Source organism: Alligator mississippiensis, chromosome 11 (genome assembly GCF_030867095.1).
Source record: "Alligator mississippiensis isolate rAllMis1 chromosome 11, rAllMis1, whole genome shotgun sequence".
In the NCBI taxonomy this organism is placed as follows: Eukaryota; Metazoa; Chordata; order Crocodylia; family Alligatoridae; genus Alligator; species Alligator mississippiensis.
In genome coordinates this window covers 58,792,000-58,806,678 of record NC_081834.1, presented here as the reverse complement: position 1 = coordinate 58,806,678, position 14,679 = coordinate 58,792,000, and the positions used below count along the sequence as shown (strand labels likewise).

Here is a 14,679-nt window from a genome sequence, read left to right as displayed (position 1 = left end):
AACCAGTTCCACCACCTCTGGGCATACAATGGGGCTGGGGCAGCCACAGACCTGCCTCTCCTCTGCTCCAGTGGCAGCAACACTGCAGCTGCCACAAGTCACCACTGCCACTGGAAAAGGCCCCTCTCCTTGGGCACCCCAGCCCAACCACCCCTCAGCCACTGCCGGGGGCTCCGGATGGAGTGGACAGACAGGCAGATGGGCAAGATCTCCACGGACCTGGCCTGGGTCCCCACAGGCAGGGCATGTGGTGGGCCAGTAGGGGGTGCTCCTGTGCTGAGCCACCCACCTTGCTGTGCCCAACCACCTTCCAGGCTCCGGGTGCCTCCCTGGGGGCGCCTCATGTCTGGCCGCCCCGTTTCTGGAGCATACCCTCAAGCCTGGGGGTAACACTGCCACCACGCAGGGTCTGGGCTGTTTCTAGGCCTGTGCCCCCTGGGGTACACAGACCTTGTACCTTTGGGGGTACTCGACCCACTGTAAGAACCTGGGGTGCGTCCCTTAGTCTGAAGCACAGATCATAGTCGCCCTTAGTCAACTGAACCAAGGGGACTCCAAGGCATAATCTAAACCCTCTCCCAATAAGTCTCCCACGCTAGGTACCTAGGATAACTTTATTGATTACAAGCAGTAGGTTTGGAGTAGGGTACAGGATAGAGCACTATCAGAGAAATACCTTAGAGCAAACATGGTGGGCTGGGTAGCCTTTTATCACACATCTGTGATAAAAGGCCACACGGTGCGCTCAGCCCAGCAGAAGGGATGAAGCCATGGGTGAGCAGAGACTGGTGTCCAGGAGCGGGATGGGTGGCTGGAGATGGGGCAAGGCAGGGGCCAGGGCCAGTATGACAGGGCAATGAGAATAGGGGCCCTGGGCCCAGGGCAGAACTGCAAACAACTCTTTTCGTGTCCCTGCCAGCAGAACCAGTGCCCATGGCAGGGTCCAAGGCTGGGAACCAAGGGCAGGTTCTAGCCCACAGGGAACGGCTCCCGCTCAGGAGCAGGTGAGCGAGCAGCCTGGACACTTTCCTAGAGGGCTGGTTGGGATTGTGGCTAAGAGAAAACACAGGGCTCATGAGCACAAGGGGCTGGATGTGCTGGCCCAGGAGGGCCCTTCTGTTCCCATGCTCTTTGAAGCAGCATCACACAACCCCATTTTCTGTCACCCTGGAGATCACATCCCCACACTCGGTACTCAAAGACCACCCAGGACGCAGGTACCTATGTCAGTGCAGGAAGCTTTATTGCGGGACATCGGCAGTGGCTGAAGAGGCACAGACCCTCTGCTTCGTGCAACCATACTGGTGGTGGATTCAGCCTGCTCCACCAAGGCCCTGGCACAATTTCTTCCACCCTCAGTGCGAGGAGTCCTGGAAACACAGAATTGGGGAACTGGCTGGCAGAGAAGACTGGCGTGTTCTCCCTCTTACACCAGACGATCCCGAGCTGCAGAGCACTCAGCCGGCCAGGAGTTGCCATCACCAGTTAAACCTCCAGAAACCATTCACAGAGCCCCGTTCCTCCCACCACAGCCAAGAACAGGCTGGAAGCAACCACTGACACAACAGGGCTGCACCCGGGAGAAGCACAGACCTGCTCCTCCCTCCGCCCCCCCAATGCCCCCTTTGTGGGGGACAGAAAGAGCCAGGCCAGTGTCGTGGAAAACACATGCAGCAAACTTTTGGGTCAGGTCAGCAGAAGCTTTATTTGGCTAGAGCTACAGCTGTAGGAGGGGCCTAAAGTGACATGGATTCACCATGCACTTGGAGGGGGCTCCCTTCCTGTTAAAGCAAAAGGCTTATATACCTTTTAACAGCCACCTACAATTCATGTGAACGTATAGTGAATTTTTTTAGAAACCTAGCTGCGATAACAGTTACAAAAACATTATTTTCATTTCTTTATTACGAAACACTCCTTTCTTGCTGTCTCAGTAACCGCTGATTACCACAAAGCCAGATATTCTTCCTCTTTTCCTAGCCCACACTTTTACACGCCTTTTGTTTTATCTTTACAACCTTTTTTTGATCAAAGTTTAAGGCCTTTGCTTTTTTTTATATCACACCAGGAAAGCGCAGGGGCACAGAAGCTGGGGCTGTTTGGAGACCCCAGAGGGCCATAGCTGGGATGGGCCCCCATCCACCTTGTGCGCAGCACCCCTGTTTTCCCCGTCTCAGCTGGGAGTGCATGCATGCAATCCCACTGGGAGAGGGATTTAGAGGAGGCCAAGCCAGGGGGGTTGGCACTGGGGTCTTTGGGTGAAGCTGGAGCCAGGGCTTGCCCAGGTGCTTACCTCAGGCTTGGAGAGGGGCCTTGTCCAGGGCTCCCACTGGTGTCTCTCAGGGGACGGGATCCACAGACTGGTGAGAATGGTCCCTCTGGAGCAGGAACCAAGTAGATGTTGCACTGGAGCAGCCCAAAACCATGGCCTCTCCCACACCCAGAAGTGACCAGCGGCCCTTCCCAGCACCCTTGGGGCTGCAGCCCTGTGTCACACAGAGCATCCCTGCTCCCCAGGGGAGGCACCAGCTCCATGTCACCCCAGTCCTGTTGGGATCACTGCACAGACTGCTTGCTGCTTGCTTGTCCGTGCTGCTCAGCCTTGTTTGAGGTGTCCTTGCCACCAGAGATGCTTGAGCCTTGTGCAGAGAAGAGTCAATGATTTCCTGAGGCTTTGGGCAGGGGCTGAACCCCACAGCTGAGCCCTGCAGGGGTCTCAGGGACCCCAGAGAGATCCCCAGACCCTGTCACTGGGGAGAGGTCAGCTGGGATCCTGGCCCATGTCCCTGCTAAGCCAGGCTAGGCCTGGACAGGAGCCCTCAACTGAGCTGGAATGGGGGCCGGGGGGCAGGAGACAGAGTGTGTGCTGCGGGAGAAGCAGGACCTTGGAGGCTGAGCAGGAGGGGCAGGAAAGGGCCAGGGAGGGGACAGGCTTGCCTTTTACAAAGTGAGGCATCTACCTGTACAGGAGGGAGGGGGAGAAAGGGGTTTCTGGCAATGCCAGAGTGCCCAGAGCACATCCAGTTGCTGCTTCTCATGCCAGATGGGGCAGAGCTCCCGTGGGATCCCCTGATGTTGGGGTACCACCTGTAGGGAGAGGTCCATGTGGGCTGGGAGCAAGTCCTGCCCCGCCAGCTACACTCACCCAGCCTTTGTTCACAAGGAGGGGATGCTCCTCCCAGCCAGGGCCCCGCTTTGCCCCTGGGAGGGCCACAGACCATGAGCACTTCCCCCATTGCAGCCCGTTGATGCAGGGAGAGGCAACGCAATAGAAAGCCTCACAAGGAGGAGCAAGGAGACTTCCCAGCACAGCTCCACGGGCCCTAGAGGGGCTCCTCATCCTCGTGCTCACCCCCAAAACAGCAGCTGCGAGCGCTCCCCCCAGGCAGCATCCACCACCACAAGCGCTGCCAGGGCTGGGGCCACCCGGGGCGATGCAGGTGAGACAGCAGCCCCCAGCTGGAAGTCCTGGGGCTGCTGAAGTGCTGTGTGACCTAGCCCAAAGGAGGAAGAGACAGCTTGTAAGGGCAGCAGGGCTGGGGCAAGGGCGGGAAGGAAACCCCCTGCTTGATGGGCCCTTCCCTGACCAGAGCCCTGTGATCAAGCCCCGGATGGCCAGTTCTGCAGCCTGGATCAGGAGGGGAAGCCCTGCAGCAGGTGGGGCTGTGCCAGGCTACAGGGCGCTCTGGGGAGGCTGCTGGCACATGCAAACTCCCACCCCACCCCACACCACATCGGTCCCACTCGTGTCCCCCAGCCCTTCCCCTTGGCCCTGGCAGCCTGGGCAGGCGGTGCCGCCGCCGCTCACCAAGAAGCCAGGCAGCCCTGGGGCCTCCTTGACCAGTTGGGCTCCGGTCCCTGCGGCCCAGGCCTCTCCTCCTGCTCCCGGGCATTAGGCAGACAGGTATGCTGCGGGGCTGGGTGGGGGGCCGCGGTGGGACAGGCACCGCCCCGCCCCGCGCCGCCCACCCAGCGCCCGCACACGGGTCTGCTCTGGGGCTGCCCCTGCGACCCCGGCTCCGCGCCGCGCCGGCGGGCAGGGACTGGGGTCCTGCAGCGGGCGGGGGGGGGGGCCTGTCAGGGGGCACGTGCCCCTCCCCCCGTGTGTCCCGGCCGGCGGGTCCGTGCTCCGGGGCCTCTCTCCGAGTGACGTCATCATGCAAATTACTCCGACGGGGGGAGGGGGCGGGTGCTTCAACCTCCGGGCGGGGCGGGGCGGGGCGGGGCAGTCAGTGCGCAGGCGCCGCGGGCGGGGGGGATTCCTCACGTGGCAGCGGAGTGAGAAGGGGGCGGGGCAATGGGTCCGGCGGGTCTGTGACGTGAGCGCTGCCGCGGCGCGGGGCGGGGCTGTGGGTCCGGAGTGAGGAGCCCGGGAGGGCTGGGGGAGGGGCATTGGGCTCCTCCGGGCGGGGGCGGGGCGCGGGAGCACATGGGGCCGGCGCGGCGCTGCGCTGTGCCGGGGCCGGGGCCGGGGTTGGGGGGGCGGGGCTAGGCAGAGCGTGGGGCGGGGTCGGTGTCCGTGCCGCGGTCGGAGCTGCGCCGCCTCCTCCCCTGCACCCTGAGAGGCGCCCGCGGGCTTCCCTGCGGCCGCGAGCAGCCCCGGGGGCGATGGCGGAGCAGGGCCCGGGCCGTGTGCCGGCAGGGCGAGTGTCTGGCGCGGCGCAGGCCGGGGTCGGGGGAGCCTCAGCCCTGCGGGAAGTGGCGCGGGGGCGCAAGGAGGAGCCGGTGCCGCGCCGGGAGAGGCGGGGGCAGGAGGTGAGGCAGCCCGTGCCCCCCCTCCCCCCCCCCGCCCCGCACACCCAGCGCTGCCACCCGCACCAGCTCCCCGCACCGGCGCCTGGAGCCGCACGGCCAGGGCTGCGCTGCGGGGGCCGAGGGCCTGGGGAGGGCTGTGGCCAGGAGCAGGCGGCGGAGCTGGCGGTGCTGGAGCTGCCGCGGCCGTCCTGCCCCAGGAGATGCAGGGCTGGGCGTGGGGAGCAGGGTGGAAACGTGGGCCGAGGCAGAGACCCTGGCGGAGGGGTTTGGCTGGGGCAGGTGGAGGACGAGGAGCTCCATGTGCGAGCGTTTCACCCTGGTCGTGGGTGCTGCCAACCCCGTGTCCGTGTGCCTGGGGGATGTCTCCTGCCCCCCTGTCTCTCCCCGTCCCGGTGACACGCTCCTCTTGTCCCCAGGTCACGGTGAGCGTGCAGGGCGAGGAGGTGGCCTCAGACCGGTTGCAGCCCTCTGGGGCGCTGCAGCAGCCGGCGATCCCTGTCCGGAGCAGGCGCGGGCCCAAGCTGCAGATGTGCCTCTGGAGGAGGCAGCACAGCGGGACAGCCCAGGGCCTCTGACTCAAGGATTTTGACTAGATTTGGCTGATTTGGCTTAGAACATGAAAAATGTCTTTCAAAAAAAAAAAGGACTGGGTCAGGGCATGCGTGTTTACCCGTCTGCCCACGGCTGCACCCATGTCCCCTGCCAATGCAGAAGAGGACATTCTGCACCCCTGGGTGTCATGGCCCAGCCTGCAGAGAGGTGTTGCGCAGAGGGATTGTGGAGAGGGCGGCGGGGGCTGGAGCAGCTGGACCAGGAGACACTGATGGGGTAACGCTTGTGCCTGCAGCTCCCGGAGGCCTTTGAGGACGTGGCTGTGTATTTCACACGGGAGGAGTGGAAGCTGCTGGAAGACGCACAGAAGGGGCTGTACCGGGACCAGATGCTGAGGAACTGGCGAGCCCTCGTTTCCCTGGGTAACGCTGTTTCCTGCTTCTCCCTCCAGCCACGTCAGCGCTGGTCCTTACTGTCTTCTCCCGGCTTCTCAGCGCTCTCCTCCTTGCGGACTTTCCCCTGGGGGTTTAAATCCATGGCTTCCCCACAGCTCCTTGTGTGATCACTGACATCTCTGGCTTCATTTGATCTGGCCTCCTTCACCTGAGCCTTCCCCGTTCTTATAACTCCTGGTGCTTCCGTATCCAGCCATGTCTTGGCGGATGTATCTCCCTTTCCCTTCTCAGCGAGGTTGTGTCATCTCCAATACGTTGGGCAGAAAAATTCACTGCCAACTGTTCCTCAGGGAATGGCTCTGATTTCTTGTGTCATGTCCCACCTGGTGTGTCCTGTCCCACATGTGTAACACACTGTGTGTGTTCAGTTAGTGCTTTCTCCTCCTTTGGTTATGATCCAGCATAAGGTAACGGAAGTCCTATCAGCCTGTGGTGCTACCACCCATAGGATTAGCATTTACATTACTCCATCTCTAGCGACCAGTGCACACGCAATGGAATCCGGGATCTTCTGTTTCTGGATCCCTGGAAACTTCCGCCCAAGTTTCTTCCTATGGTCTTCATCTCCACAGGCTCTGGCTTGGTTATGTTTACTTGGAGACCTGCTCCCAGTTCTCTCTGCCATTCACAGAAGTTGTCGTTTCCTCCTCCCGACATCCCTCTGCATGTCAGACACCCGTCATAGTGATAAAAAGAGGTGGGCTCAGTGCAGGAGTGGTGTAAATGGGTTGTTATTTCCAGAGGGTCTCTGATACGGGGGTTTTCTGGCTTGTGGGCAGGGCTGAGGGACTTGTACCAGGTCAGTTTGCTTTTCTAGTGCTTTGTTTTCCCTCCAGTTCCCCTGAAGGTCTTTCTTTGGGAAGGGCTCCAAGGCTTTTGCTTAGTTGTTCAGCAAAGAGCATGTCAGCCATTCCTGCACTATGGGCTTTCACATGCTGCAAAAGGTGTTTCTTTCTGCCTTCTCTTGTCTTTACCACGTACTCCCAGGACCTTTGTTTCCAATCCTACAAGATTTCCCGGCTTTTGTGCTCTTATCCCCTCTACGATCATCCTCCCACTGGATGGGATGATTGCTTTCATTGCCACTGCAGTTCTTATAAAATCCTCTCTTCCCCTGCCCTATTGAGGAAGGACCCTGTCTCCCAGAAAAGTGTCAGGATCAGCCATGTGTCCTGGACTCTGTTCACTGCTGCCAGGCCTCGCTTTAAACCTTTGCAGACAAGAAACTTCCCTTCCTTGGCCTGGAATGACACTGATAAGACAGATGTTATCCAGCCACCAGTGTGTCCAGTGTCTCTTCTTTTTGGTGCCGTTTCAATAGTGAAAGCTTCATCTTTATGCTCTTAAGAACATCACACATCACTGCCTTCTCCCGCCCAATCCCTGTTGTCTCGCACCCATTTTATATCTCCAAGTGGTGGGTACAGTACTTTGTTTCCTGTGACCACCCCCCAGCACCTGAGTGACAAGGGCCATCATCTCTTGCATCCTAAACGTCCACCCTCCCTTGTCCTTCAAGGCCCCAGTAGACTCCTTGAGTTTGTTGGATCCATTCCCCAAAACCCAGTTGGTTATTTGGCATCCAGTACCCAGTCATGAATGCTTTTTAACCACTGCCCTGAACAGGATATCGTGGTCCAACCCCTGACTTAGTCTGCCGCATTGCGCAAGGACAGGAGGAGCTCTGGGTCTGTGATGATGAGGACCATGGGGACATTTCAAAATCAGAGGACCTGCTGCCAGGTGAGTTGTGGTTGCCCCCTGCCCCAACTCCCCTCTTAGAAATGCTCTATGCCCACAATGACAAGGGCCCTAGGACCTGCAGACTTCCAACACGCTGCCCTTCCAGGTTTCTGACCTCGAGTAAGTTATGCAGTCGTGTCCAGGGAGGTGTTGTTCCCATGCACTGAAACTCCAAATTGTGGAGACGAACAGCCTTTCCTTTCTTCTAGAGGTGCACTGCCACATCAGTCCAGTATCAGATTAATATCGATATAACAAAAATGTGCTGTATCATATATCAGCCCAATTGGGCTGGTAATTTGGCTGATAAATACCATAACCCATTGTAATGGAATGGGTGAGGGGGGCAGATCAATGCCCCCCCCAGTGATGAGGGGGCAGGGGCAGATGCTGCCAAACTGGGGCAGGGTGGGCACCGGATGGCAGCTTGGTTCATCAGGGGAGGAGCCGGCTCCCACCATTGCTTGCACCCCGGGATAGCACAGGGCAGTTGTATGCCCCAGGATCTGTGTGGAGCTGCAGCTACGGCTGGAGCTGGCACTGAGTTGGGCTCCTTCCGGCAGGGGTGGGACTTGGACCAGGCACCAGCGGTGCTGGGAGGATGCTGCAGCCACCCCAGATTTCAACACCGCTCCATAACCAGTGCTGCAGCCACAGCTGCCCGGCACAGCTGGGAACAGATCTGTGCTGAAATCTGGGGTGGCTGCAGCATCCTCCCAGTGCCACCAGCACCCGCTCCAAACTGCGCCCGCACTGAGAAGAGCCCAACGCAGCCTAGGCCACCGCTTGAGCCGCAGCTGCAGGCCCCTGCCTCAAGTGTTGGCTACAAATGTCCAACTCGGGATCCTTAAAATTCTGGTTTATTAGGCAGATTGAAACACTGTAATGAAGTTAAATCATAAACCTTGGGGCTGGTCCCCGCACACACACACACACACACACATGCACACACACAGTAGCGAGCTACAGGAGTCAGGTATACCTATCCCACAGGCGCTGGAGTCTGCCATTGATGGCCAGTTGAGGCTTCTTTCAGCATGGTGTTATCCTCCAGAAAGGGGTCACCAGCTGGTCCTTCTGGCTGGACAGGTCGGGTGCTGGTCAAGTTGGAGATCAAGAGGGTGCAGCTGAGGGTCACTTTTCACTGCTTTTTATCTGTCCTTGGCAGACTTTGGTGACTCCCCAGTTTTCAGGTTTGCCCAATCCAGGGGTTGTGGACCCTCGTGGGACTTCCCCCTCGGTGGCTACTGGATGGCATCTGTCAGCCCCAGGGGTCGTCCACATGTACGTGCATTTTTGGGAGTCCGTTGATGAATTTTTAATAGATCTCTGGGAGTGGTCAATCTGGAGATACTCAGCCCAAACGTTGGTCCCTGGCGTTGATTAACTCAGACCAGGGCTTCTAGCCCTTGATCAGTGAAGTTGAGAGAATTCCCGATTGCTACGTTGTTTCCTATTGATTTTTTCTGTTGGTTGATCTGTGGTTTCCCTAGGTGTTAAATGCCGCCTGTTAGGCATTCAATCAGCTCTTTCAGGGGTCCGCCTGATACAGGGAAGCGGCAGTTGAATTCCTGCCCTTGTTAACATTGTTACAGTGTATAACTTACACGTGAAACTAAACACATTTAGTTAAAAGGTGAGGAGCATAAAATATAAGCTACAAGAGTAATGCCAAATAGATAAAAATATCAAAATACAAGGGGAGATACAAAATACACACATACAAACTTTAAAATACAATTCCTTATCGTATACTGAAAGAAAAGGAAGAAGAGAAAGATATCCAAAGAGGGGGGAACAAATGCAGGCAAGAGGAAAAGGGGGCTTTCTGCTACACAAGCAGATCCTGGGACACATGTCCCCACCCCCCACACTCCTGGGGTGCAAGCAGCTGCAGGAGCCGTAACTCCATCCTGTGCGCCCCCCCAGTTGGGCAGTGCCTGCCACTGCCCTCCCCCTCACTGCGGGGTGCATTGATCTGTGCTCCCACCCCCGCGTGCCCCTTCCTTCCCCTCTCCCACCAAAATGGACTGACCAGCTGGAGGCATCTGAATCGGCTATTGGATCTGTATCAGCCAATATGCCTCCTTAAATACCAGGTATCGGTGTCAGCCATAAAAATCTCTATTGGTGCACCCCTACTTTCTTCTCCCCCTTACTACAACTGCTAAGGGACAACCAAGTATACTGTTTTGATATATAGGCACAGGCCTGGTTTCCCTGGGATACCATGGTCTTAAATTTCCATCTATATTTAGCGGTGCAAGAGTTGATTCTTCAGCCCAAGGTATATATAGCTCCCTCTCCCAAGGCATGATGGGATTTGTAGTTCCCCATGAAAATCCACATGGTGGGGCAAAGCTCTGTGTAGGCATTTTTGTAACACAAGCGAGAGGCCTGGGGCTCTGCCTGATGTCTCCTGATGAGGTGGACCTGGGACCGAGGAAGTGTTGAATCCTGGTTTGGGCTGCATTGCACAGCTGCACGGGGTGGTGTGGTTCGCAAACTTTCATGTTGCAGGGGGAAGCGGATCCTCCACAGCTCATGCCTTTTGTGTTTTGTCTCTGGGCTATGAATGTCACCGAGCTCAGGACTTAGCAGGAAGTGCACGTGCAGGTTCATGCCCAGGCCTTTGTCCCAGGGCAGATTCTGATGACATGCAGGCCACCTGGTCCTCAGCAGTGGAAAGCCAAACAGACACGTTCCAATCCCCAGACCTTTCCCCAGGAGCTGGAAGGAGGCACAGCCCTGTTTCTTCCAAGAAAGAGACCCCCCCCAGCTTTTAACACCACCCATCCCAGAGCAGGTTTTGGAGGCAGGAGGGAGAAACCACATGGGCTTTTTGTACCTTAGAGAAGAATCTCATGAAGTTTAAAGCCATTCTCCCCATACCCCCCTAAATTCTGGGGAGTCCCAGGAATTGACTGTGAGGCTGTTCTTCCTGGTACCAGATGCTGCTCTCAGGACTGCCAGAGATCACGGGCAAGCACTGGAGAGCAGTCCCACCAATGCACTTTGACTTTCAGAGCATGTTGTCCCGTCCAGGTGGAGGGCTCGGCATCATCTCCCCCTGGACCCGCTAGTGCTGTGGGACAGAGCAGCCCCTAGAGAGACTCCTTCATCCTTTCTGCTGGTTCTGCCTCTAGTCTCTTGGGTCCCTTACAGGAGGAGGCCATTCAGGTCCTGTCCCAAGACATGTCCCATGTGGGTTTTCTCCCAGCAGGGCTTGAGAGGATGGGGCTGACAGCCGGGCCAGAAACCCTAAGCGTCTGGCTCTGACCTCCACTGACCAGGGAGCGTTAGCCGGGTACATGGACATGCCCCTCCCTCACCCCCAGCACTTGTGGTTTGGCAGGAAGACCTTGTTCTCTTCCGAAATCTTAAGTGCCAAGATGCAGTCATGCTCACAGGCCCGTTGCAGCAGTATTTGGCCTGTGCCAGCCATGCAGGGAATAAGCTGGAGTTTCTCTTCCCCATGCAGGAAGCACCTGGCTGCTGAGTAGAGTTGAGAAGCAAAGTCTAGAAGATGGGTCTGCAAACTTGGAGCCACCCTGGGCTTCCCCCGGAGGTTTGGTCGAGGTGGAGTCCTTGAGACCTGAGGAAAACCAATGGCTCCAGAGCCAGGGGAGGTATCAAAAGCTGAGGGAGAATGTAGCAATGAAGCAGGTGCCATCTTCCCTTGCACGTGAGAGTGGAGAAAGGACAGAGTCCAGAGAGAGCCCTGGGCACAGGGAAGGATTTGTGGAGCTGAAGAGCCATGAGGCCAAGTTCCACCAGAAAGAAACCCTGCCTCCGAACCAAGCCAGTGGGGAGGGCCTGAGAGGGGAACAGGATGTGCCCGCCAGGACCAGGGGCAAAGCCCACCCCTGCCCTGAGTGCCAGAAAATCTTTCACTGCCCCTCACACCGGGCTCTGCCACCTGAGTGCCCCAAGTGTGGGAAGAGCTTCACCCACTCCTCCAACCTGGCTGAGCACCAGCACACCTATACTGGGGACAAGCCATATCTATGCTCAGTGTGTGGGAAGAGCTTCAAAAGTTCTTCCCGTCTGACGCAACACCAGCACATCCATATCAGGGAGAAGCCATACCCGTGCTCTGAATGTGGGAAGTGCTTCAACTGTCCCTCCCATTTGATGCGACACCAGCGCATCCATACTAAGGAGAAGCCATATCAGTGCCTTGAATGTGGGAAGAGATTCAAGAGTTCATCCTACCTGGCCCAGCACCTACGTATCCACTCAGGGGAGAAGCCACATTGGTGCTCTGTGTGTGAGAAGAGTTTCAGCTGTTCCTCTCACCTGGCCATCCATGAGCATATCCACAGAGGTGATAAGTCACATCACTGCTCTGTGTGTGGGAAGAGCTTCACTAGCTCATCCCAACTGGCCCGTCACCAACGTGTTCACACTGGGGAGAAACCACATCAGTGCTCTGTGTGTGGGAAGAGTTTCAGCTATTCCTCCAACCTGGCCATCCACCAGCGTATCCACACAGGCGATAAGCCGCATCAGTGCTCTGTGTGTGGAAAGAGGTTCACCCAGTCCTCCACTCTGGCCCATCACCAGCATATCCACACAGGAGAGAAACCACATCAGTGCTCTGTGTGTGGGAAGAGCTTCAGCCGTTCCTCCTATCTGGCCATCCACCAGCGCATCCATACAGGGGAGGAACCATATCGGTGCTCTGAGTGTGGGAGGAGCTTCACCCAGGCCTCCCATTTGGTCCAACACCAGCGTATCCACACAGGCGATAAGCCGCATCAGTGCTCTGTGTGTGGGAAGAGCTTCACTAATTCATCCCAACTGACCCGTCACCATCGTATTCACACTGGGGAGAAACCAGATCAGTGCCCTATGTGTGGGAAGAGCTTCACTAGTTCATCCCATTTGGCTCGTCACCAACGTATCCATACAGGGGAGAAACCACATCACTGCTCTGTGTGTGGGAAGAGCTTCACCCGTTCCTCCTATTTGGCCATCCACCAGCGCATCCATACAGGGGAGGAGCCATAATGGTGCTCAGAGTGTGGAAAGAACTTCACCAAGGCGTCCCATTTGGTCCAACATAAGGATATCCACATGGGAGAAGCCACATCAGTGCTGTGCATGTAAGGACTTCTCTCAGTCCTTCAGCCTTCCTGCATACCCTCATGTGTACGCAAGGGAGTGACCACATCAGTGCCCTGAGTGTAGAAAGACCTTCGCTATTTCATCCCACCTGGCCCAGCACAAATGCATCCACAGAGGGGAGAAGCCACATCTGTCCTCTGTGTGGGAAGAGCTTCACCAGTTCCTCTGACCTGGCCATCCCCCAGAGTATCCGCACAAAGGAAAGCCACATCAGTGCCCTGAGTGTGGGAAGAGCTTCACCCATTCCTCCAGTCTGGTTTAATACCAGCAGATCCATACAGAGGATGAGTCATGTTAGTGCTCTGCCTGTGGGATGAGGCTCACCCACCTCTTCAACCTGGCTGGACAAGCATATGCACACAGATGAGAAGCCACATCAGTGCTTCCCCAGTCCTCCCACCTGGTCGCACACCAGTAGACCCATACAGCAAAGAAGCCACAAGATTTTCCTGAATGTGGGAAGAGCTTCACCCAATCCTCCAGCCTGGTCACTCCCCAGCACAACCTCACGTGGGAGAAGGCACATCAGTGCTCAGAGTGTGGGAAAGAGTTTATCAATCTGCGACTCTCAAAAAATAAAAGCAGCTTAAAAAAAATAATCCCAATTCTGCTTGTTTTGTACGTGTGGCCAGTGTACAGTTTTTGCATGATTCACTTGGTCATTGCCTGACAACTTGTTTGCAAGTGTAATTGGGCCGCAATTTTTGTATGATTTACCTGTTCATTTCCTGGAAATTATTTTGCACGTGTGGTGAGGCAACATTTATTATGCGATTGACACATTGTGTGATCACTGGCACATGTGCCCAAGATACAGTTATTGAATGATTCATCTGTTCATTGCATGGCAATTCCTTTTTATGTAGCCATGCTACATGATTCACCTGTTCATTACATGACAGTTACTTTGCACATGTGGCCAGTCTACATTAATTGCACAATTTACCCATTCTTTGTGTGATGATTGCTTTGAACATGTTGTGGCAGAAAGCCACCTTTGTTTCTCGCCAAAAAACTCTGTGACAATCTTGATTAGGATGGGCCCAGCAGAGGATACATACCTTTACCCTATCTCTTTAGGTAACCTGAGCTGGATACATTCCTGAGGGAGGGGGGAAACCTGCTCCCTCTGCCTATGTGACTGGTATCACATACTTGGGTGAGGGGCTTCCTCCCTGGTGGGCTAGAGTCTGCCCGGCAACTAGTGATGTATTTCAGATTGGTTGGCTTACAGCCAACAGGTGCAGGCCTCCATTGGAGGAGGTAAATGAAGTCACAAGAGCTATATAAGTTAAGGACTGCCCAGGAGGAGGGGAACAGCAGCCATGAGGGTTACTCAGGAACAAAGAAGAGCTGAACCAGCTGAAACTTGCCCTCTCTCTCAAAACTCATGATCAAGGACCTGCCTGCCTCCAGAGGGAATCTGCAGCAGCCTCTGGATGATACTTGTGAGTAAGCTACCTGAGATCCAACTAGCTATATAGCTTGCAGTAATGCAGATACGAGATCAAATGCTACCCCAGCCACAGGAGTTTCCTCTGGGATTTCTCTGATATTGCTCTACCCTGCATCCTATTCTACCCCTACCCTCTGTAACCAATTAAGTTCTCCTTTGTGACTGGCATAGGAGACTTATTGAGGGGTGGGTTTAATTATGCCCAGGCGGCCACTTGGGTCTGCGGACTAAGGGAGACTATCCTTTTTGGCCCCGACTTGGGGAAGTGCCCTAAGTTCTTGTATTGGGTCAAGTACCTGTAGGACTATTAGGCCTGTGTTTCTCTGAGGACACAGGCCCCTAACAGTCACTTCTCAGGGTGGTGGTGGCAGCACACGTTACCCCCTGGACTCTGCGGTGGGGCTCGAAAGGGAGTGTGCCAGGACTTAGGTGCCCCTGGAGAGACGTGGAGTCCAGCAGGTGGACAGGCATAGTGAGGTGGGAGGCTCAACGCAGGAGCTCTCCTTACTGGCCAACCACACGTAGTGGTGGGATCTGAAAACCCTGTTGTATTAGAGGCATAATTTGGGAAAAGGAATAGAGTCACTG

The 14,679-nt window shown here is 56.2% G+C and overlaps 1 protein-coding gene across 1 annotated transcript; it reads left to right on the top strand.

Moving 5' to 3' along the window:
- The first annotated feature begins 4,795 nt into the window (after window positions 1-4,795).
- LOC102568810 (zinc finger protein ZFP2-like) lies at window positions 4,796-13,234 on the top strand. Its single transcript, XM_059714327.1, has 4 exons — window positions 4,796-5,177; window positions 5,603-5,729; window positions 7,389-7,505; window positions 10,987-13,234. Exons 1-4 carry the CDS (start codon window positions 4,956-4,958, stop codon window positions 12,516-12,518), a joined length of 1,998 nt encoding a protein of 665 aa, XP_059570310.1. The 5' UTR covers window positions 4,796-4,955; the 3' UTR covers window positions 12,519-13,234.
- Window positions 13,235-14,679: the final 1,445 nt, after the last annotated feature.